The sequence below is a fragment of the Aspergillus aculeatus genome, assembly GCF_001890905.1.
Source record: "Aspergillus aculeatus ATCC 16872 unplaced genomic scaffold ASPACscaffold_1, whole genome shotgun sequence".
Taxonomy (NCBI): domain Eukaryota; kingdom Fungi; phylum Ascomycota; class Eurotiomycetes; order Eurotiales; family Aspergillaceae; genus Aspergillus; species Aspergillus aculeatus.
In genome coordinates this window covers 1,773,848-1,797,044 of record NW_017962976.1, presented here as the reverse complement: position 1 = coordinate 1,797,044, position 23,197 = coordinate 1,773,848, and the positions used below count along the sequence as shown (strand labels likewise).

The following is a 23,197-nucleotide window of genomic DNA, read 5'->3' as shown; positions in this document are numbered from 1 at the left end:
CTTTAAAAGCTCAATGAACCCCTCCCCCCATCTCCAACAAACAAAACCTCACAACCTTCAATCGCCATAAACCCACCGCCCACCCCCTCCCAATCTCAACCCATCGCAAAGCAACTCACCACCACCACCAGCGACATCTCACCGACCCCGGAATCCCTTCTTCCTCCACCACAACCCCAACCTATACAAAATCAACAACAAACGGACCCTCAAAAATGCCCCCGCCCACCCGCCGCATCGCGCAAATCGTCCACCTCAAACCCGCCGCCGTCGCAGCGTACAAAGAATGCCACGCCAATGTCTGGCCCGAGGTGCTGCGGCAGATCCACGAGTGTAATATCCGGGATTGTAGGTTGTTCCCTTCTCTCTCTCGCGCGCGCGCGCGCTCGCACTCCTCGCTACATACCCAACTACATACCTACATACCTGCCTATCTACCTGCCTACATTACCATGCCACCACGGGAACAAGGCAAAACCCAACAGGAGGAGAAGACTGCCTATCCCCACGCTACACTTATCATATAACCGATTGGGCCAAAGGGTCGACTGACACTGGAGGTTGACCGACGGATTTTAGATTCCATCTTCTTCGACAACGAGCGGACGTTGTTCGCGACGTTTAAGTATATCGGGGAGGATTATGAGGGGGATATGGAGCGGATGCGGGCGAATCCCAAGATGCGCGAGTGGTGGGCGATGACGGATGGGATGCAGGTATGTGGGATTCCTTCTTTATTCTCTCTCCCTAACGGAGGGGGTGTCGGGGTTCGCCGTGTTGACCCTGTTTTGATGGCGTAGGAGAGTCCAATCCCTGGGGCTGTGGGTAGTGCTGAGGGTCCGGGTTGGTGGAAGGTGTTGGATCAGGTGTTTTATACGGAATAGATTAGAACCACTAGAAAGAAAAAGTTCAGCAAAGCATCATTAGATCTTTATGTAAGATATATGCAAGCTGTTTGAATACAAATCTCAAATCTTGAGGCTGGGCGAGAGATCCGATGCGGATGTCCAATGAGGTACATAGTATCCCCCTATAGCCAGCAAGAGACAGTGATACAATTCATGCGAAGATGGGTATCTTTCCGCGAAAATAATCCAGTAAGTAACACGTGCTCCTCCAGAACGCCATTTGCAATGTCATGTGCTTCGAAAAAAAAAAACAGCCGATAACCAAGTCGTCATCGTCATAGCTCAAGCATACCGCCAGGGTACGGAAGCTGCCGTGTTACTTCACTCGGAACCGCCGGGGACATCCTTCAGGATCTCCCATCCGTATTCCTCTTCTGGCTTCTCGGGCTCCATCCCGAGGGCGTTGCGGTAGGCACGCACTTCGTTCTGGAGGCCAGCCACGATGCGGATCGGGGTTTCCTCTTCCTCACAGCGCAGGCGATAAGCGGTGCGGATCATTTCGGCGCATTTCATGGTCTGTGCATGCCAGTAGTCCCGATCCAATCGACTTTCCAGGTGGGAGTCCCGCTCGGCTTGGAGAAGGTTGTTGTAATGACGTTTCTGCGCGAGATAGTGAAGGTTGTTGTTCTGGCAGTAGTTGCGAATCTGTTCCACCATAACACCCACGGCCGCCTCGTATTCTCCAATCAATTTCGTATTTTCCACCTGCTCGTTCCGAAGGATTTCAACGAGACGTTTCTCTTTCGCGAGAGTGCGCTCAAGTTCCGCAATGCGGGCAGCTGGGCTCATTAGTATGGTGCTCATGTATCGGATGGTCAGTTCACCCACCTGAAAGTTCGCCATTCACTTGCTGAATGCTCGGGCTTACTCCTTCGGCAGAAGAGCGTTTCTAAGACCGTCAGCAATGTGAAGCCCATTTTCCAGGTGAAAAAATCATACCATGATCTCCTCCGCACTGTTGACAATACTCTTTGTAGTCTCACGGTTGTTCTTCAACACCTCACTCAACTCAAGGACCATGTCGTAGAGATGATGAAGATCCATCTGCTGTCCCGCATTGATGGGCATACCACCGTTCATCCCAGGCATTCCGGCGCCATTAACCTGACTAGGGGTATGTGGCATGGCAGGCGACATAGATTGACGAGGAACATTGGACATGTTCGGGCCACCTCCGGTGTTATCCACGTAGCCGGCGTACATGTTTGCGCCGGGATTGTTGCCAGTCATGCCCCCAGCGTTGTTCAAGGACATGCTTGCCGCCTCGAAAGCGCGGTTCAAGGCTTCAAATTGAGGGTCTCGGGCGGGATTGGTAGATGCGGGGAGCTTGAGATCGTCGTCGAATCCGAATCCTGGGCTCTCTACGCCAAGGACTTCTTTTCGAAATTTGTCGAGGTCGCGACGAGTAACGTGGGTGGAACGACGACGATGTCCACGGACAAAGGCTGCCTTGGAAACAGACGGGGTTGTGGACGCGTTGGTGGTGCGGCGGACTGGAGAAACGGGTTCACTCTTGATCTTTCGGTCGGGTGGAATCAATGGGCTGAAATCGGGAAAAGAAGAGAAGTCAAGTGTTGGAAAAGCGACCGCTGCAGATACAGAGGCAGAGGCAGGAGCTGAAGCCACAGACGAAGAAGCTAGATGAGGTTGGCGATTGTGGCCGTCGTCATTGCGCTCCGTGTTGTTCACTTCTCCCGGTGTTGAGCCAAAAGGGTCAAGCGCCGGAGATCCGGAGAAATTCATCCGAGCACTAGCCCGGTTAGCGCCATAACTGGGGGCGGTGAAGACATCGGCTTCTCCCATCTTGGACGATTCATGAATGGGCTGGGGGCTGAGGTAGAAGCACAGGCACACGCAGGGTCAGGCACATGGGGAGTTGAGTGAAGTTGAAGATAATTGTCAAGGGTGTTAGATGAGATGAAGGAGTAGGCGTAGCACAGTAGAGTTAATACAATCTCCGAAAGAAGAGAGGAAGAAAATAAGAAGTAGGAAGAAGGAAGAAGGAAAAGCAAGCACAAGCACAGCAACAAGCAGCAAGCAGCAGCAGCAGCAGCAGCAGCAGCAGCAGGTGCGGCCGGGACCTGCACAAATAAGAATAAACAACTCAACAACTCACTTGCTCACTTAACTGGCACCTGCGGTAGTTGATGCAACTGTAGTTCAATCGTTGCCTTGCCCCCTTGCACCTTTCCAGAATTCTACCAAACTGCATTGGAAACTTTCTCCCCCTAATTTTAGACAGAAACAACGGCAGGTCCAGTGATTGGGATCATCTTGCTGATGAGGATTGTCTAGGGCAATCTGATCCATGCAGCTGTGCTACCAGTCTCGGCCGCCGTACCTTTTCCGGGGAAAACAAATAGACAAATGGTATTTATGTAAGTGCAGCCTCTAAACATGTGGTCCACCGGGTTCTCTTAATTCTGTGGTTTCTTGTTTTGATTTTCTTCCTTTCTTTTTTAACAATTTTTGTTGTTCTGTTTTCTCCCATCCCCATTTGATCTGCCAGAGTTCTTTCATTCAGTCATGTCCAACAAGGCTTCCAACTTCTCATCCCCTTCTAGCGAGAATGAAGCGTCCTGCTCGTTATTGTTAAGCTTCTTCTTGCCCTGCTCAATCCGACCTCCTACGCGCGCAACCAGCATCCGCATTTTGTCCAGCTCTTGAACCAACTCCCCATCTCTTGTGACCAAATTCGGCTGGATGTTAGCCTGCGGGTTCTGGAAGGGCTCCAGTAAGCGCTGTAGCTGTCGCAGCTGGTTCAACCGCCGCTGTCGCTGTTGCCGGCGACCGTCCAGGGCGAGCAGATGTTCGCGTAGCTCTTGGTATCTGTACTACTGTTAGCCAGGTGAAATTGAAACCTGCTATAGATGTAATCCATACCTTGTTCGGTCCTCGTCACTCGCACTCGGATCCTCCAGTTCCAGCGGCAGTTGCGCAATATTCCTGGGATACAGTCAGACTGTCAAACTCCAAAAGGTCTTGTCTCGTAGCCGAGAGAATCTGAGGCGGAGCTCACAGGTGGTTGGATAAATCCACAGATTGTTCCACCCCTTGGAGCAAAGAGCCCCGGTCGCGCATCGATTCATTCACGGAGGACCAGTAAAGACGTGCGATTTGCTGTGCGACATGTTGAATGGCCTGGGACGAGTAAACGATCCGACTGTGCTGTTTCAGAGACGCATTGACTGTGGCCGAGTCAGTCCTGACCAAATCAAGATAGGGGCAATATCTAAAGTGAAAGCAGAAAATCAACCTGTTGAATCGAGACAAATACTCACATTTCTTGAGAGCATCTCCGACCACCTTATCGCTCAGCTCATCCTCGGTGGACTCAGACGCATAATGTCGCCAATCCTCGGGCGGCTGGAGGCTTTCAGACAAAATGCGCACTTGCGCTCGGATGAAGGACGACTTCAACTCGGAAATGGTACGGGTCGAGTCCATGGCCCCATAATGACGATGCGTCGGTGATTTGGAGATAGGAGGAGATTCAATTGATTCTCGCCGTCGACGCGTGCCGCCTTCCTATCGATAACGCGGCCACGTGATCCTTTGCGACTCACCCTTACGACCGGATGATCAAACATCAACTCCTTGCATTTATTGCATCCTCAGGATGTCTGCAGACCATCTTGCAGCTCAATATAGTACTATGCAATAGGCATCCGCCACCTGGGAGCCGAGGTGATACCCCAACGGGACTGGTTGGCATTGATCGATGAGAAAGCGCCATTGCAGGTCATCTATCTAACCTCGGCAATCTGGCATTACTCCGCAGGAGAGACTATCAGTGTCCAACATGATCGGCAGCGCATTCTACATTTACTGACTTGACATTTGTTGAACTTCTGATGCGACTTCCGTCCACTTACATGAAGCTGCGCTGAGTTGCACAGATTCATCATGTCAGACAACCAACGACCTAGAGGCCTCCTGTTCGACATCGGAGGAGTGTGTGTAAGACCCGAGGCACCTCTCCAGGCAGATCCGACATCTGAACAGCCAGATACTAATGATCAGTAGGTCCTCTCCCCCTTCCAGGCCATTCTGGACTACGAACTTGCCCACAACATCCCCCCAGGATGGGTGAACTTCAGCATCTCGCGTACTGCGCCCAACGGCAGCTGGCACCGACTAGAACGAGGGGATATCAAGATGGACGCCGACTTCTTTGCCGGGTTCCAGAATGACCTACAGAACCCGAGTCTCTGGAAGCAATTCCAGGAGAAGATCCGGGACAAGAACCCGACCGGGACGCAGTCGCCCACCCCTCCGGTGCCTAAGATCGATGCCGAGTTTCTGTTCTGGGAGATGATGAGGGTATCGCGAACGCCGGACCCTCATATGTTTCCGGCCTTGAAGAGACTGAAGGAGTCAGGGCAATTCATCTTGGGGGCTCTGTCGAACACCGTCATCTTTCCAGACGGACATCCGTACAATCGTGATCTCGACGAGAGGAAAAGCCAGTTTGACTTTTTCATATCATCGGCACATACAGGCCTTCGGAAGCCGGACCAGAAGATCTATGAAGCTGCACTGCGGGATATGAATCGAATCGCCAAGGAGAAGGGTCAAGGCGAGGTGCACGCAGTGGATGTGGTCTTCCTCGATGACATAGGGGAGAACTTGAAGGGTGCAAAGAAGGCAGGGATGAGGACTTTGAAGGTGAATCTTGGGCGAACGCAAGATGCTGTTCGAGAGCTGGAGAAGATGACTGGTCTCCAGTTACAAGCAGGTTCAGATAAGGCGCGACTATAGAGGCTGGTTTGACCTGCGGTTGTTGCCAACACTTTTAATTATTACTGCAAGTATAATCTTCTGTGGTAGAGTTTCGAGGTAATTTATTTGTCAAGATTTGTTAGAGTAGACTCTACAATCAATTTGAGCCATTGAATCAACTTATTGCACATTGGTAGTGCCATTGGTAGTGCCATTGGTAGTGCACATTGGCATACTGTTGGGGTATACTTGGTGTTCTCTGTACAGTAAAGTGGCCAAGCGGCCGCCCGCTCGTCGCCAACCGCAATTCCTGGCCGGGATGCAGGCAGCGCTAAGCGAGGCCTTCCACAAAGTCAGCCCACGAATTTTCCCTCCTTCTTCCTTTGCAGCCAACGTCGACAACTCGGTCCTCATCACCCGGTCACCGTCAAAATGGTGAGTTAGACCTCGTTCTAGCACCCGAACAATTCGATATACGATTGTTCTCGACTGCTCCTTCATCTCCAAATGGGATTTCGATTTTCCCACCACCCCCCGCCTTAGCGGGATTTTGTGGGATGAAATTTCGGGTCTTTGCAAGATGCTTCGGACAAGTCGGATTTCCTTCTGAAGCGCAAATTGCTGACTCGCTTGTTTTCGTGATCTAGCCTTTCCACAAGCAGGTCAAGAACAGCGCTTACTACAGGTGAGTTAATTTTCTGGATTTGCCGGTCGCATTGGCTGAGATACTAATTAATTCCATAGCCGCTACCAGACTAAGTACCGTCGTCGCCGTGAGGGTAAGACCGACTACTATGCTCGTAAGCGCTTGATCACCCAGGCCAAGAACAAGTACAACGCCCCCAAGTACCGCCTGGTCGTCCGCTTCACCAACCGTGACGGTATGTCTACTCCGCTCCAATCGATCTACATGGGAAACGAATTCTGACTGACTTCCGGCACAGTCATCTGCCAGATCGTCTACTCCGAGATCTCCGGTGACAAGGTTTTCGCCGCTGCCTACTCCCACGAGCTCAAGCGCTATGGCATCACCAACGGTCTGACCAACTGGGCTGCCGCCTACGCCACCGGTCTCCTTGTCGGTCGCCGTGCCCTCAAGAAGCTCAACCTCGACGAGACCTTCACTGGTGTTGAGGAGGCTGACGGAGAGTACACTCTCACCGAGGCCGCTGAGACCGATGATGGCGAGCGCCGCCCCTTCAAGGTCGTCCTCGACGTCGGTCTTGCCGTGAGTTTTCCCGGATCTCACTTGGCTCTTGAACCAAGCTAACAATTTATCATAGCGTACCTCCACCGGTGCCCGTGTCTTCGGTGCCATGAAGGGCTGCTCTGACGCTGGTGTCCTCGGTAAGTTCCCGCAACCGTGCCCAACAAAATCGACCCCCGTGCTAACGAAATCCCATAGTCCCCCACTCCGAGTCCCGCTTCCCCGGTTTCGACATCGAGTCCGAGGAGCTCGACGCTGAGACTCTCCGCAACTACATCTTCGGCGGTCACGTCGCTGAGTACATGGAGGGTCTCGCCGACGACGACGAGGAGCGCTTCCGTGGCCAGTTCCACAAGTACACCGAGGCTGGCATCGAGGCCGGTGACATCGAGGACCTCTACACTGAGGCCCACAAGGCCATCCGCGAGGATCCCTTCAAGAAGGACGAGGATGCCGACTCCAAGAAGACCAAGGAGGAGTGGAAGGCCGAGAGCAAGAAGTTCCGCAAGGTCCGCCTCACCCACGACGAGCGCAAGGCCCGCGTCGAGCAGAAGATCCGCGAGCTTGCCGCTTAAATGGATTTTTGTTGTGGAGGCCATTCGTGCTTGATGCATGCGTGAAGTGCGATAGTCACAAAACAAAAGTTGAAATATCCTTTCTAACACAAATCCAAAAACGGTGACCTGGGTGTCTTTCTTCTTGCTAACTGATTTCTCGAATTTGTGATATCCCCAAGTAGTCTGATTGGAGACTGTTGCCACGACCGGAGTTATTTTATTTTTGTCTATTGTCCAAGGTTTATTCGGAGCAACCACGTCCTTCAATGCGATTCTCTTTCCCATTTTCAACAGCCCTCTCTTTATCTGCTCCGATGAACCGCGTAGCTGTAGCGTGAAAGGATGTACCGTACCGAGTAATGTTAGACCAGTGCCCGTGGCACTGACAATGGTTTCCTGCATGAATACCTGACTTCTTGATGATGGTCTATTCAATGGACGGAGCACATGTACTACTGTACATCATTGCCTGCTAGGAAACACAACGCTCCGCTGCAGCCATTGATTTCATGCAATGCTCTTCGGCAACCTTGAAACAAGAACGACTGCGGCAATCGCAGGGTACAGTGACCTAACGTTATAACGAATCCCGATTAAGCGAATTTTTACCGTATAACGAATTTTAGAACCGCCAGGTTGGTTCTACCATACAACATCCGGTGTATGACCTTATAACGAAGTTCGTTAAACTTATTAGCCGCTGTATACAATATCCGTTATATCTACTGGGTATAATTACCTGATTAAGAAATTTTCAGGAAACTTTTAGCAGAAAATCTAAGAATTCAATAATACTTGCTTGGTCAGTATGCTTCTCAAGCTACCCATGTCATTTGAAAAATCTTTTGCATACATTCAATAAAATGAATATCTCGATATAACGAACAAAAGGGGCCGTCTCAGTTAGTTCGATATATCGTGAGTTTACTGTAATCCCCGGAGCGTACTGCCGAATCTGGCAGATTCTTCGAACCCGCGGCCGCCCTAGCCGTCAATCCCCTGGGCCCGTCCGTCCCGGCCGGCATTGAATTCTCCTCGTCTATTTTCGGATATACGGGTTCAGATTGAGTGCCGGCACCATATTCCGACGACATCAGGGGTTTCATATCCAGAACTTACGGCAATCGGTACGGAAAGAAGTTCCAAAAATGCCTCAAATGGAGCATGTAAGGTACTGTACTGGCGGGACCGGTCTAATCACGATCTATATCCGAGACTCACAGGTTGCTGCTATTCGTTTGACGACAAGATCCATGGCTCAGGAACTCGTGCCTTGCCAATCTACCGCCGTCGACGAGTGCCTTGCTCTTCTCCATTGCCTCCAAGGCTTTATCATACTAGTCTAGATCCCGCACCTTCCGGGTCGCGAAGGCCTCGAGCTCTTCCGCGTTGTCGGATTTTCTCTCGCGCCTCGCCCATTCAGTGAGTCCTAGGTGGCGGCGCAGTTGGGTGAGAGGAAATGAGCGATGGTCATTGAAGCCAAAAGATAGAAGCATGTGCAGCCATATGGCCCTAGAGCCTCGCGACCACTTTACCAGATTGGAAAGCTCTCGCTCATCATGCCCTGGCATTTTCGCTTCCTCCTCCTCCAACATGTCTATGAAGATGTCTAGGCATCTGAAGCAGCAGGCGGCGATCTTGGGCGGCTCCTCAGCGTTGAAGTCCTATGTGCTGTTGACGGGCCTGTCTTGGAGAAGCCGCCACGGCACCGAGCCGAACAGCTGCGCGGGTCCAATGTACGACCACTCGAGGTCTATTACACCGACAATAGTAAGATCTTCTCTGCCACGGACGATCAGGTTCGCCAGACCAAGATCGTCGCAGACTAGCTTAAATTTGCAGCGGTCATACTTGGTGTTGACCAAGTCAGGTATCAGTGCTCGTAGAACCTTGAACGCCAGGTATTTGTTTTTCGCATCGTAGAAGCCAACAGTTGAGTTTGGCTTGTGGATGAGCTGTTCCCAGTCTTGGTCGGCGACATATTGAAACTACTCCGTCGTTGTCGCAAATCCTTGGGTTCGGTCACCTGAACATCATCCATCGCTTCTTCGTTAATGCACTCTTTCACAGGTTTCGGGGTCCAAAGTCACGGGTAAGGCAAGGCGACCAGGCATACCGAACGTGTTCACCCCGCCATTTTGCAGAATGCTATGTGCCTTGAAGGTTAGCGGTCGTAGCAGTGTAGGACTTTGGGTGTCAGCCTGCGGCGACGGCAGACTGCCAATCTGGTCAAAATCGAGCTCGACAAGCTGGAGCATGAAATTCGCCAGTTGCCTATAGATGATCTCGAGATCACGATCGCTAATGTCCTCCCGCATCACTCTGGTGGGGCACAAGGCGTTAGGGGCTTGGAGAAGGTGGCTGAGGCCCACGCCGTGAATGAAGTCCATGATGGTGAACGGGCCGAGACCGAGCGGGTTGCTGGTAGCGGGCCCCCACGCGTGAACTTTCGGCACCGGGATCGTAGTGCTATTGTGGATGAGGTTCAGCGCCGTAACCTCCACGGCAACCTTCTCGTCGATGAAGTCGTTGCAGACCTTTCCTACTCGAAGGAAACGGACCATCCAGGCAGCGCCGTGGTGAAAGGTGCCATCCAGTTGACAGGGAAGCTGTTCGGGGTGAAAACTCGACACCCCCGCGGCAGAGATGTCCTGTTCTGTAGGTTTCGTTCACCTTGTCGACCCAGAGCTGGCCCTGCACCTCGCAAATGAGATCGACAAGTGTGTTAGTATCCATGGAGAAGATGTCATTGCTTAGATGGCAGGTAGATGACTAGAGGGGGGAGATGTGGTCAAGCGACGCATGAGGTGGGACGATACGCTAATGCATGCATGCATGCTGAGGATTGCTCCATGCTCTTGGTATACTTACCCCGGACGCCGGATACTTGAAAGAGACTCTATTGAGCACATTAAGTAGGAGGTGATCTACTGCTCTATGGAGTAAATAGTATGTGACTCGCATTTGCAGAATGGAGCTGATTGCTGCTCAGCCCTGAGACTGAGACATACCCTACTGTAAATAGTAAGTACTACTATTTCGGGTAGTTTCTCCCCACATCATCCATCGGGCAAGTCTACACTAAGTTCACTAACTCAACGGCCACCAGAAGAAATTTTCTTCTCTTGAGTTCTTTCCTGATGCTCGGCGGTGCCGCCGTTCCCTGGAGAAAAGCTGCCTGCCCCGGTGGAGTACTTCAATTATACACTGCCTACTCGCTCACTTGGCACTTCAAACTCTCCCCAATATGATGGGGGATCTTCTTCATACACTCCCTTGGATCTTCTTCTCTTTCCTCCCCCTCCTCCTCCCCCTCCCCTTCGTCATCCGGCCATACCATGCCTAATTTTGGTTCTGGTTTGATATGTCTTGTACCTGATGTTGACCCTTCTGCTGTGGGCTCTATTCCTGCTGCCTTCGGCGCAGGCCGCCTTCGTCCGTCGTTGGGATTGCAATCCTTCCATTACTGCACCCACTGAGTCCATCAGCTTTCAGCATCAATCCTTAACTGGATCCCTGGTTAAGCCAGAGCATGATGGCCCGACCCTACTCCTCAAGCTAACAGGAAATTATGAAGCCGAGTGTAACTCTCTCAATGGGTCCCTGGCACAGTTGGTGGTGAATGCAAGTGTCCTGGGCGGTCCGGTGGGCTTTCAAGGAGAAAGTAGTGGAAGATGTGGTGAAGACCCTTATTGGGAGCGCTTCAGTATGTCGAACCAAGGCCAAATACAGGGCCACTTGATGGGAAGCCTTCACAATTATGCCATTTACGAGACCTCCTACTACCTCAACCACTCCTATGCCCTGCACACACTAGACACAACCATCCACCTGTGGTTGGATGGCCAAAAAATAACTTGTGTCACTGCACATATCACGCCTTATATCGGCCCAGTGACATCAATTTTATTGAAAGCTCTTCCATTCTTGATTATGGTCTTGTTTGGAATAGCTACAGGACCGCTCAGGCTCTTTCATACAAATGGAAGAAGCATGTTTCGGTACGAGCTGGCCGACCCATCCCGAGACCCAGCCCAATCCCACGTACAAGGACTAGGCGATTGTCTGCAATTTCTTCAATTCATCTTCTTGACCAGCTGTCTGACGCTTTCATACCCGGGCTTCTTCCGAGCAATCGTCGGGGAGTTGGCCTGGTCGTCGCTCATCTTCCGCAATTGGCCTGTCACACATGGATTCGCCTACCCTGGTGTTCAGGATGGTTTCTATGCCACTAATTCGACTTGGGGCTTGGAGGAGATGACGCAGGTCCTGGGTGGGACTACCATCAGTGATATCTGGGTCAATGCGATTGTTAATCTTCTCCTCGTCATCGTGGGGATCGTGGCGCTGGTGCAAGTTCCTTTCGGATTCCAATGGGCGTCGAGGATTTTTCGGAAGCGACAAGCGATTGAGCTGTCGGACCTTCAAGAAGAGTCATTGACTCAATGCCAGCGTACTGGATGGAGTATTCTTCGAGCGGTGCTCGACCATTTCCTCTTTCCGCTGGTAACCTTCTCTACGAGTCAACTCCTCCTAACATCATGGTATCCGGCCTACCGTACCTTCTTCGCGGTTTTGGTTGTTGGTCTCCTTGCTATGTCCTTAGGCTTTACTGTGCGGTATCTGATCAAGACCAACAGACAATGGGCCTTTTCTCAAGGAAGCTTGTTTCCCAAGCATTATTCCGGAACGTGGGTTTCCTGTGTCTTGTACGGCATTCCGATTGTAAGAGGTATAGCGATCGGGGCATTGCAACGATCGGGCCTTGCCCAGGTTGTAGTTCTCATCATATGTGAGACGCTCAATCTTGTCTGCCTGCTTTGGAACTGCCAGGACTTTTTAGCCTGGCGACCTGCCTGCTTTTCGTTTGGCAGGCTTGCCAGCCTTGTTATGAGCTGTGCCTTCCTCCCGCAGTCTGAGGCACCCCAACGCAACCAGGGTATACTGGCATACAGTATTCTATTCCTATATGCAACGATGATGTTCTTCGGGTTTCTCGTCCCTTGCATCATAAGCATAGCGCTCTTTATACTTCGCAAAGCGGGACTCGTGCACTCCCATCGTGGCCCCCTCGTGCAGCCTCGAGAAGCACCGGTATGTGGATGCAATTCAGACAATCAATAACTAGCCCGAATGACTAATGGGTCTTTTCCTAGATTTATGGCATTGGTCAACTTTCGCAACGATCAACGCGGAAGACTTCATTCACGGAGCTTCCAGAGCTTCGCCCCGTGGGTGTGTATCGTCCGAGCATGGTATCTTGGCGACCGTGATATGCTAATGAAGGCCACCTCAGCCTATCCTCAAACCACAGGGATACCGAGCACGAATGAATTTCCATCGTACTTCCGGGCTCCACGGCCCATGACTCCCGTTTCTTCGTCGTCGCACCATTTCTCCACCCTCCCAAGGCAGTCTCACAGCTCGGATGAATTGGTGGATTCCAGCATGGACTCTGTCGACTTGAGCATTCTGGACGAAGACACGACGACGATCAGCGGCGACGGCGATTATTCCAGACGCGAGGCCGACCAATACTACGGTCGGCGAGTGGCATCGCAGATCAATGCTAGGGTAGAACGAACGGAAAACACCTGTGCCACAGGGGAGGACAGATCCTGGCGATTGTCGTGGAAGTCGAAGAAAAAGACCAAAGGCTTCGAAGTTGTGAGGCCTGCCCGCCCTGGGATGTGATGCATGCTTTTTGAACCTCACTTCGAAATTTGGAATAATAATAGCTTGCGATATAATATAGAGATAAACCTTACACTTTGTTCGAATTTCTCCGTCTATGATATAATGATCAAGGCTTGGCTGAGGCGAGAATAAGCAACACTGATAGAGTTCGTCCTACCTGGGAATCCCAGGGCTGAATCCGCCATGGGAGCCCTGTCGTCATATGTGGAACGAAAAGTTAAATTGTTGTTTTTATTCATATCTTGCATCAATGGACCCGTTCAAGGGCTATTATTATTGACCTGTGTCAATAAGCTTTTCTGCAGCTGCAGCTTGTTGACCGGGTTGCTTTTGTTTGATGAACAGGCAAGCATTCTTCTCATCATAGCCACTCTTTGAGGTACAGCGCATACCTACAGTATGGCACCCAACGGAAGGTCTCATTGGTTGTTGAGGTGGGCGACACTTTTGCTTGATTGTTAGCTACATGCCTAGTACCGAGTAGTTATGCAAGCGACGAGGGTCAGTTGTTGTCAGCAGCTGAATGAATGACTTCATGACGCAGAGCGGGTCGCGTGCAAAGCACATGATGTATCTGTAAATAGATTTTCTCAGCTTGTGAGGTGACTTGGTCATGTGCCCGGGAGGTACATAGTACAAAAATTGAGAACGGGTTTTAGTGCGGATCTGATAGGTCGAGGAAAGAGAGAGGATGACCGGGCAGGCAAAATGCGGACAGCGCATATGATGGTGGGTAACAGACCAACAACATATTCATATGAAGAAAGGCTGAACTCGTACTTTCCATGTGCTGTACAGTATACAATTGAAAGAGTCAAATCAATTTCTTTTGCTCTCTCTCTCTCTCTCTCTCTCTCTCTCTCTCTCTCTCTACCTTTCATCCTAATGTGGGTTCCCAATCCATGAAATTGGTCACACTGTTGTAGAATACTACGGTGGGTATTGTATGGTCAGGCTTGGCAGAGTGACGAGGGAAAAAAGGCAAGGGTGGCAAGCAACTTGAATGAATGGGCGATGAATGGGTCTGGTCTCCGTCATCGGCCGTGGCTGCATAATACGAGGGTTACGAGGTTTACAAACGATCCCGTCCAGACTGCCAGCCCAGCGGAGTTGGCCCAATTACTACCAAGTTACTAGTAGTTAATCTAGTACCTTCGTTAAGTTACTAACCTTTATTCTTGACCTTACTACTAATCAAGTAACGTTGGTTAGTTACTTTTACCTTTTACCACCCGTGACCTTTCCATTTCCATGTACTTCCATGCCTTTTCTTCCATCCGCCAAGTAATAGCACAGAAGAGGGAAAGAGAAAGTGACAAAAAGGAAAAGAAAAAAAAAGAGTAACATAACAGAGCGAGGGAGAGAAGAGACCCAAGGAAGTGAAGTAGAGTAAAGAACTCGAGTACTGAGTATTGTTCTCCTTTTCTCCACCGACTAATGGATAATGGATAACCATGCGACTTTCCTAGTCTAGTCTCTAATCGGCGCCCCTCCCCCGATCGCCTCGTTCTGTGCCCGCAAAGTCCGCACCTTTCCTGTTCTTCCTTAAACTACCCCCGTCTCCATCGTCCCATAGATTGATATTCCCTTCGCTTCCTTCACTTAACTTGACTTTCTCTTCCCTTCCTTGTCCACTTTACCTTCCCCTCCCACCCCCTTTTACTATTTTATGAGTCCTCATATTACACTTCTCCTTTAAATGCGCGATTTATCTCTGATCCGCCTCACGATCGCAACTGCGTGACAACCCCACACCGTCCGTCAGCTCCGTCATGTCCGCTGTGTCTCGCCGTCATGTCATGATGGAACTTACCCGCCGTCGCCGTTCATAATTGACTACATACTGATCTGCATTGCGCATTCCTCGGCTTTTCCATCGTTCCACCGTCGCTCCAGCATTCTTCGACCATACTTTGACTGCCTTTTTGAACGACCATTGCCACCACATCGTCTCTTTTTTGTTGTTGTTCGACGGGTGGTGCTTGGGTTCGAAGTTCGCAGGTGCAGCCTCTCAAATAACCTCTCCACCGAATCCTATATCTGCTCTATTACGTCACACTCAACCACACTCGCAACAACACAAACGCACCGGTGGTCAAAATGGAAGGGGTGGAAACTGTGGATGTCAGCTGGCTTCATCACTCGCAGAAAGGTGAGTCCGATCGTGTATACTGGGAGCGCGTCTTTCGCATGCAATGTCATGTCTGTGGAACTCACCCCAATCTCCGACGGCAGACCATCTATCCCGCTGCAAATCGGCCTCATCCCTGGTCAGCGATAAGTCGATACCGGACGGACGAGGAGCGACTCCTCCGCCACAACAATGTGACGCGGAAAAGAAGCCGCCTCCAGAGAACCATGCCCCGTCTCCTGCGCCCGTTTCCACAGCAGCACCACCCACTACCAGTGTGGGCTCGCAGAATGAGAAGGAGGTCAATAAAGTAAATGAAAAGGCGGTGGCGGTGGATGCGAAGCCGACCGGTGCCTCGCCTGCCTCGCAGCAGCAGCAAAAAAGTGCCCCGCGCCCAGTCGGGGGCAGGCGAAACTCGTGGATCTCCAGCCTGAGCTCGAGATTTTCCTCGGGCTCGACGCCTCCCTCGCAATCGAACCTGAAAGCACCGCCAAGCACAAAAGCGACGTCCCCCGTCTCCAAGATGGATGCGCACAACCCGTTCGGTGCAGCGTACTCGCCCAAGGATAAGGAGGAGGAGCGCAAGGACGAGAATAGCCCTTTCGCCTCCACCTCCCCAAAGGGCCCCTCTTTCTTGTCGAACGCATTCCGGAAGCTTTCTTCCTCGGCCGGCGGATCGGGCAAGTTGGCCACCAACGGGACCATTTGTCCGCGTCGGGTAATGAACATCGACCAGGATCGGGATAGGTGTAAGGTTGCCGATCTTAACCAAGCGAAGTTGCGGCGCGTTGCGTTCTGTGTCGACGTGGAGATTGCGGGGCTCTCGTATCGAGAGTCGGATGAGGAAGCCCCCGCGGTCAGTAGCAAGCATCAGATCGTCCCGGAATTGAATGGCCCAAAAGTCAAGAGATCGAATTCGAAATCGAAGGATAAAAAGGACAAGAACGAGACTACCCCGGCAAAATCCGCACAAGCTGCAGTGTCCGTCAAGGAAGGGAATGCTCCGGATCAAGCTGTTAATAAAAAACCCACGGGTTCGACTGACACAGCCGCCACCGAATCAACGCCCAGCGGGGAGAGCAAAGAACCGACCAGGAAACAGGAGAAGAAGAAGAGATCAGAGGAGGAGCGCAGGGAGCGGAGAGAAAGGAGGCGGAGACAGGCAGAAGCTAATGGCACAATCCCTATGCAATTGACAGCGGACGGCGAGGAGTACGGCATTCGGACACCTGCGTCTAGCACAAGTCTTCCCAGGACACAAAGTCACCCGACTACGGATCCTGTTCGCATCTATCGGCGCTGTTGCCAGTTACGTGAAACGCCTGTGCTGAAGAGGATAGTGGATGAGATATCCAAGCCGTCTTCTACTCTGGCGGAGTCTCCGGGCACCGTGGCTGTGCTTGACCTGAGCAATTTCCCAATGACAGCTGAGGACATAGCTACGTTCTGCGACTGGCTGGCTGTCGTTCCAGTTCGAAAGCTTATTCTGGAAGAGTGTGCCTTGACGGATGATCCGGTTCGGTCTATTCTTGCTGCTTTGCTCTCCACACGGACGGTTGAGCATATGTGGGGCAAACGCAAAAGAGGCAACAAATCAGAGGTCCAGTCTGTGGAAAAGGAAGAGAGGTTCAGCGTCATTGAAAAGTTGTCACTAAAGGGCAACCCCAAAATTGGTACGGAGGGATGGCTTCATATCTGTCTTTTTGTCCACCTTTCGAAGTCCTTGAAGGCCATTGATCTCTCTGGCATCCCACTTCCCCGGATACCTATTCCTATCACTTCCTCCGGGAAGTTGGCAGTCCAGCCTGGGAACTGTACAACAGCCTCCACCGAGTTGACAGCTGTCTTTGCCAACGCGCTCGCACAACGGTACGGCGGGGACCATCTTGAGGAACTTCTCCTCAGTGAATGTAACCCGACAATCGAGGATACTCAGCGGATCTGCGATGCAGCGACCACTGTAGGTCTGAGGAGACTTGGGTTCGCCAACAACGGGCTCTCACGGGAGAGCTTGGAACATGTTGCGCGCTACTTGAAGGCTGGAAAATGCGAGGGTCTTGACTTAGGCGGAAATCCGATTCGGGATCACCTTGACTTGATCACATCTGCTGTCTCTGAAGTCCACCCGCTCTATGCGCTGAGTCTGGCTGATTGCTCGCTCACGCCCACTGCGGTCTATCCGTTGCTGCAGGAGCTGGCATGCTTGCCTGATCTTCGCTTTGTAGATTTCTCACACAACCCGGACCTGTTCACCGTCAAGCCCGACGCATTGCCAACCTTTAGGCGCTTCCTTCCGAAAATGCCTGCGCTCAAACGGATTCATCTCGCTGATGTGAACCTGTCACCTGATCAGACTATCGCGTTAGCCGAGGTTCTGCCGGAGTGCCCGAGCCTCTGCCATCTCAACATCCTGGAGAATCCCCTGATCACGGCCCTGGCTTCGGCAACTGACCCTGCGACCCAGGAGGAAGCGTGCGCGGTTTATGCCTCACTGATGGCAGCGGTGCGCGTGTCCCGCACCATTATCGCTGTTGACATTGAAGTTCCAACTGCGGAGAACAATGAAGTTGTCAAGGCTCTGGCATCTCAGATCGTTGCCTACTCTCTTCAGAACCTTGAACAAGGTGCTATGGCGGTCGAGCTTTCGGACTCTTTTGATATTTCGGCTACACGCTCAACCGTGCATGTTCCGGAGATCTTACAGCATATCGTTGGCCATGGTGCCGGAGAAGAAGCCGTTGAAGAGGACGATGAGCCGGCGCCTGATGAAGACTACGTGATCGGTGGTACCGGCGTGGTCAAAGCATTGGGTGTCTGCCTTGGTAATCTCGACCGTTCCCTGCCAGGGGACCAATCTGGCCCTCCCAGTGGCACAGCGACGCCTCGACACCGGAAATCTCGGTCCTTCGTGACTAGAAAACCTCGGGACATGTCTAAAAACCTCCTGGAATCTGCACGCAACATTCGGACCCGTATTCAGTCGGCCCTCGTACGTGAAGATCGGGCTGGCAATGACAACAATTACAGTAAGATTTGTACCTTCCCACCGTTCCGCAACCCGCACTAACTTTATTTTCTCACTAGGGCGTCTCCAGTTCCTGGACTTCACCTTGCAGAGAATGATTCAGCGATTCGAAGACGAATATCCTGAGACGCGGATTGTACCGCAGGCGATTCCATACAGTTTCCCCGAAACCAGCTCACAAAACTCCGGCGAAGATGGATGGGGAGCGCCCGCTGGCGACGGCACACCGCCCAATGCCGCGAACGGCGACGGCGAGGCCGCCGCGGACGACGAGGATGATCACCAGTACGCAGTCCGCCTCTCCCGGGCGAGCTCGATCACCTCCCTGCATTCGCGCGCCATGACCCACGAGGAAGGCCACGTGCACCGCCTGGGCCAGAATCTGCGGCGGGATTTCCTCGGCCCGTCCTTTGACGCGACGGACGATGACCCGTCGTCTCTAACATTCGACGAATCCCATATCGCGGCTCTGCGGGACAAGCTCGACCGCCTGCACGTGGAGCAAATGCGCTCGAACTTTGAGAGTGTGAACGCCGCCAAGACATTCAAGGATCTCGGCACCACGGTGGACGAGCTCTGGGCGGCGCAAAAACAGGATTCCGAGACCTTCGAGAAGTTCCGCCAGAGCCAGATCGCCGCGCAGTTCAACAGCGGCAAGAAGAGATCTTCGTCTCCTTTGCCCGGTTCGTTTCAACGGACGAATCAGGCCCCCGAGCCTGATCATTCACCACCCTGTTAAGACAGGGTGTATTATGTAACTGGACCCTTATATCTCCAACGACTATTGCCTCGTTGGGGGTGGGTATTCTCTTGTCTTTATGTTGGCCATCTGAGTTTAACCAATTTCGTCATGGGAGTCGGGTAGCCAGCCATTTCTTTGTAAAACTGTGCATTTTGGGATTTGGATCATGGGAGGGGACTTTAGCACAGCGATGTATATATTCAATTTTTCTTAATTCCAAGTGGTCTCATGTTGACTTGTAATTTATGGTAGCGCGTCCATCGAGAATGGGCTATTTTGGACTTTGACAGTGGTTATTATATAATTCGTATCCTCTTCCTAGTGGTTATATCACTGGAATGTTTTACTGCGAGTCCTGCCTGCTCGCCTGGGACAGGTGCTGCTGCTTTTGTAGAAGCAGTATATAAGTATTTTTGTGTTTCTACGCACTCGCTGATTACTTGATAAACACACCAACTACTCGGCTGCTCTTAGATTTTACTGTACTGGGGGTCCACTTCGCAATTCTAGAACAGCCTCTACTTTGAATGTAATCAGTTTCTCCATAACTAGCGCCATGCTTCTAAACTATATACATACTAGAACGCAACAGTATAAGCTAATAGGCTGTCATGTCTAGAAGGGCGTTTAAAAAAAAAAAGGAGTCTGTACCCTGCAAGGCGGATAAGACTTCCGGAGCACAAAATCCACTGCGGTTGCCGAGGGAAGCTTTCCCTGACTGATCGGACCCACTGACCTGGCCGCCGCGTCCGATCTTTGAGGATCTGCTTCTACACCATACGCTGTACTACGCCTACATACGTGTTCAGGCATCATACTTCAGATATGTGGTCTGTATGTTCAGTACCAACTGAATGTCCGTAGTCCGTAGTCCGTAGTCCGTAGTCCGTAGTCCGTAGTCCCGATGAGCCCCTACCACCTCAACCCCGCAAAAGTCCTCCGTAGCCAACCCCTCATACATTGACTGATATGTGAATCTCTGTAATTTGACCTACTGCATTGGAATGCTGTAAGCCCAATCTATCCTGGTGCCGTACACTCACTGATCGCCCACTGAACAACGTAGAACTATCATGATCGCCCTAGTTCAAGAATCCCTCGATGTATCGTGACATGAGCTTCGCGACGTCATCAACCTAGAAAAGCAGATGAAACTGAAACAAATGAATTGTCAGTAAAGGTATCAGTTGTCCGGGGCTTCTGTGAAGCTCCACAGGATCGGATAGGACGCCGAATGGGTGATATCGGCAAACTCAGTGGCCATCAGTGAAGCGATGCGAAGAACACTGGTGTTCAATGTCCTGTTCTGGGGTGGGGGACAAAAGCTTAAATATTTGTTTGCTTTCCCTCCTTGTCTCACCGGTTTTTGGGAAAAATCATAGATGAAACATTGTTGGATACACGAGTTCCAAAAATAATCCCAAACTGTATCAACGAGCCTAGAAGTTATAAGCTGTATTACGACAATAAGACAAGTATGAGACATATAACGGGACGTCCACATGCAGGACATGAAGCTTGACAGAAAGCGACTGAGGAATGTGTAGCACAATTTAACTCTGTAGTTTATGTGCACAACTCAATTTAGGGGGGGGCGGGGGCCCAATTGACGTGAAATAGATTATGCTCATTGGAAAAAGAATTGAAAAAAAAAATGAAACCATGGCTAAATCATGACACCATGTGGATATATTTCTCTGCTGTCAGCTTCTAGAAACCCATAGAGTACGCAAAATAAACCTACGCGTTGCCGATCAGATCCGCAGCCTTCTCGGCTAGCGCATAGAGCACGGCCTGATAATGACCGGCCAAGGACAAGGGCAAGACGCTGGCATCGACCACCCGCAATCTCTCGACTCCATAGACCCGCAGCTGGGTATCGACCACTTTGCCCATCGCTGCGGAGCCTGCTGGATGATAGAAGGTGGCTCCGCCGCGCTTGACGACCTCGTCGATTTCCGCATCGGTCGAGGTGGCGCTCAGAGGTCCCAGGCCCGGCCGCGGGACTTCCTCGACCACCATCTCCTGTCCCTCTGGCGTGTCACGGAGCAAACCTGTCACCTGCCGAATGCCCGCCCGCAGGATGGCACGATCCACTTCGGTGCCGTAGTAATTGGGATCGACCAGGGGCGCGGCATGCGGATCAGCCGAGGCCAGGGTGATGCTGCCGCGCGAGGTGGGGACCACCCCCAGAACCGCGGAGGCGATGTGGGTGCCATCCATGGGGATGTCGACGCCGGCTACCGCCGCCCCCGCGGGCGCGTACACGACCAAGGTCTCAACGTGACAGAAATCGGGCGCCAGGTAGGGATGGTGCTCGATCTCGGCCGCACTGATTCCATCCGCCTGCAGGGCTCGCATCAACTCCGCCCGCGGCGTCGGCTGCACCGTTGCGACCCAATCACAGGGAAGCCCTAACCCATAGGCCGGCTTCTGCCAGAGGGGCGTTCCAATGGACAGGCCCTTCTCAGGGTGTCGTAGCTTCCACCACTGGTTCAGAGAGAAATGGTCGTGAAAATTGCGGCCCACCTCGGGTGCGTCCACCTGGACGGGAATGTGATGTTTGGTTAGCTCTTCGCGGGGCCCTATGCCCGATAGCATCAACACTTGAGGGGTCCGACAGGCGCCGGCGGAGATGACCACTTCCTGTGCAGCGTGGAAGGTGGTCCCGTCGGGGAGCTCAACACCGGTTGCGAGCTTGATGTTGTTGCCGTCTTCTTCAGCGAGTAAGACCCGCTTAACCAAGGTCTCGGTTCGAACGGTGATGTTGGATTTCTGAGAGACCTGGTAGGCCTCACTGGCAAGCTGGCGTTGACCATCGCGCCAATTTTCGGTCAGCGCAGCCAATCCTAGCGGGTGACCAGCATTGCCGTCAGCGATGGGCTCTACCCCCAAACGGCTCCACGCGGCTAGCAGAGGGTCACGGAGGGGATATTTGCGGGCAAGACTGCTGGAGGCAACAGTGGCGTTATGGATAGGACCTGATTGGCCATGGATGGTGGGATCAGCGTTGGGATCCCAGTGCGTCTCCGAACGCTTGAAGTAAGGAAGAAGGCCCTCATAGCTCCAACTCTCATCGTTGACCAGCTGTGCCCAAAGGTTGTAGTCAGCCGCATTTCCACGAGTCCAGGTTCCATAGTTAGTGGCGGTGCCACCTCCTAAGGCTTTGCCAGCAGCATTATAGCACTGCCGGCCGTCTAAGTGGCGCTGGGGTATAGTTTGATATGCCCAGTCTAGTGGGGAGAGGTGAGCACCAAAGCAAGCAAGCGGTGCGCTGGTTAAAGGATGACCAACAACATTCGAACCGGCTTCCAGAAGAAGGATCGTACGCGAGGGGTGTTGCTCAGCAAGGCGACCGGCCAGGGCCGAGCCGGTGAGACCACCACCCACGATAATGTAGTCGTACGTAGCCATGGTCGGTTTATTGATTGGAGACGCTGGCGATACTGATAGTACTGATGATACTGATGGTACTGATGGTACTGATGGTACTGGCGATAAAAGGCACGAGAAGAAGAAAGAGGACCGAACTGAGGATGAAGATAAGAACAAGAATCACATTCAAAAGGATGAGAGGAGGGTGCTATTTATGATTTCATCATTGGCATGAGCTGTGTAATCGAGCACAGAGACCTAGTTTGGTTACCTACAGCAGTTAACTAGTCGATCTAGTCACATAGTATCAGAGCGGAGACAAAAAGAAGACACAGAACCCGGTTTGTAGTGATCATCATCATCCTTAGAATGGTCTGGGCCTTTCTTTAGCTCGACCTTGGGTAAGCTCACCGCAGCAAACTCATCATGAATCACAGGGAAGCCTGCCCACTTTGTCCCTGTTGGGAGAATATCTGGGCTGTATGGCACCAGGCCTTGAGTACTGACGGCGGGCCCCGGGGCAGGATGATTAGATTAGGTTGCTAGGCCCAGGATTAATTGGGAGCGGTGTTGGTTTGGGGCCCCCCCTATAGTATAGAGTTGACTGCGGTGAGTTCACTGCCGCATTATGGGGGTTTTGTGGATTACAGTGCCGATATTTTCACTCGGCGCCTGCTTACATGAATTGGCTGAAAGCGGACAGAGCTTTGACCTGCATAATTGGCTTCAGTGTTATGCTTTCGATGTTGCTTGGCAAAATTACGTTCGGTAGCGATTCGGTAAGATGACCCTTCCCTTTGTTCTCCGTTTTTCCCTCGTTGGGCCCTTGAACT

The 23,197-nt window shown here is 51.9% G+C and overlaps 9 protein-coding genes across 9 annotated transcripts; 5 read left to right on the top strand and 4 right to left on the bottom strand.

The window, feature by feature from the left end:
- Positions 1–215: 215 nt before the first annotated feature.
- On the top strand, positions 216–884 carry ASPACDRAFT_38368 (L-rhamnose mutarotase; the record flags this gene model as incomplete). Its single annotated transcript, XM_020200435.1, has 3 exons — positions 216–348; positions 580–716; positions 801–884. The coding sequence occupies 3 exons, from the start codon at positions 216–218 to the stop codon at positions 882–884; spliced, it is 354 nt and encodes a 117-aa protein (XP_020061152.1).
- Positions 885–1,229: 345 nt separating this feature from the next.
- Positions 1,230–2,711, bottom strand: ASPACDRAFT_21437 (uncharacterized protein; the record flags this gene model as incomplete). Its single annotated transcript, XM_020199030.1, has 3 exons — positions 1,230–1,687; positions 1,737–1,797; positions 1,848–2,711. The coding sequence occupies 3 exons, from the start codon at positions 2,709–2,711 to the stop codon at positions 1,230–1,232; spliced, it is 1,383 nt and encodes a 460-aa protein (XP_020061151.1).
- Positions 2,712–3,369: 658 nt separating this feature from the next.
- On the bottom strand, positions 3,370–4,358 carry ASPACDRAFT_74386 (kinetochore subunit FTA4 family protein; the record flags this gene model as incomplete). The annotated part of the gene is made up of 4 exons (XM_020204200.1): positions 3,370–3,737; positions 3,792–3,854; positions 3,928–4,096; positions 4,190–4,358. The coding sequence occupies 4 exons, from the start codon at positions 4,353–4,355 to the stop codon at positions 3,425–3,427; spliced, it is 711 nt and encodes a 236-aa protein (XP_020061150.1). The 3' UTR covers positions 3,370–3,424.
- A 332-nt stretch (positions 4,359–4,690) lies between these two features.
- Positions 4,691–5,789, top strand: ASPACDRAFT_74385 (HAD family hydrolase). Its single transcript, XM_020204199.1, has 2 exons — positions 4,691–4,868; positions 4,935–5,789. Exons 1-2 carry the CDS (start codon positions 4,815–4,817, stop codon positions 5,667–5,669), a joined length of 789 nt encoding a protein of 262 aa, XP_020061149.1. The 5' UTR covers positions 4,691–4,814; the 3' UTR covers positions 5,670–5,789.
- Positions 5,790–5,949: 160 nt separating this feature from the next.
- ASPACDRAFT_49182 (60S ribosomal protein uL18) lies at positions 5,950–7,412 on the top strand (the record flags this gene model as incomplete). The annotated part of the gene is made up of 6 exons (XM_020202215.1): positions 5,950–6,036; positions 6,278–6,315; positions 6,375–6,511; positions 6,575–6,858; positions 6,914–6,977; positions 7,036–7,412. 6 exons carry the CDS (start codon positions 5,950–5,952, stop codon positions 7,410–7,412), a joined length of 987 nt encoding a protein of 328 aa, XP_020061148.1.
- A 1,319-nt stretch (positions 7,413–8,731) lies between these two features.
- Positions 8,732–10,231, bottom strand: ASPACDRAFT_49181 (phosphotransferase family protein; the record flags this gene model as incomplete). Its single annotated transcript, XM_020202214.1, has 4 exons — positions 8,732–9,043; positions 9,074–9,360; positions 9,511–10,050; positions 10,168–10,231. The coding sequence occupies 4 exons, from the start codon at positions 10,229–10,231 to the stop codon at positions 8,732–8,734; spliced, it is 1,203 nt and encodes a 400-aa protein (XP_020061147.1).
- Positions 10,232–10,528: 297 nt separating this feature from the next.
- Positions 10,529–12,741, top strand: ASPACDRAFT_109718 (uncharacterized protein). Its single transcript, XM_020195419.1, has 2 exons — positions 10,529–12,488; positions 12,551–12,741. Exons 1-2 carry the CDS (start codon positions 10,773–10,775, stop codon positions 12,665–12,667), a joined length of 1,833 nt encoding a protein of 610 aa, XP_020061146.1. The 5' UTR covers positions 10,529–10,772; the 3' UTR covers positions 12,668–12,741.
- Positions 12,742–14,757: 2,016 nt separating this feature from the next.
- ASPACDRAFT_74381 (putative cell wall biogenesis protein Mhp1) lies at positions 14,758–19,207 on the top strand. Its single transcript, XM_020204198.1, has 3 exons — positions 14,758–15,243; positions 15,327–18,248; positions 18,307–19,207. The coding sequence occupies exons 1-3, from the start codon at positions 15,192–15,194 to the stop codon at positions 18,984–18,986; spliced, it is 3,654 nt and encodes a 1,217-aa protein (XP_020061145.1). The 5' UTR covers positions 14,758–15,191; the 3' UTR covers positions 18,987–19,207.
- A 1,522-nt stretch (positions 19,208–20,729) lies between these two features.
- Positions 20,730–22,403, bottom strand: ASPACDRAFT_1884441 (GMC family oxidoreductase; the record flags this gene model as incomplete). The annotated part of the gene is made up of 1 exon (XM_020198370.1): positions 20,730–22,403. The coding sequence occupies one exon, from the start codon at positions 22,401–22,403 to the stop codon at positions 20,730–20,732; it is 1,674 nt and encodes a 557-aa protein (XP_020061144.1).
- Between the last annotated feature and the right edge of the window lie 794 nt (positions 22,404–23,197).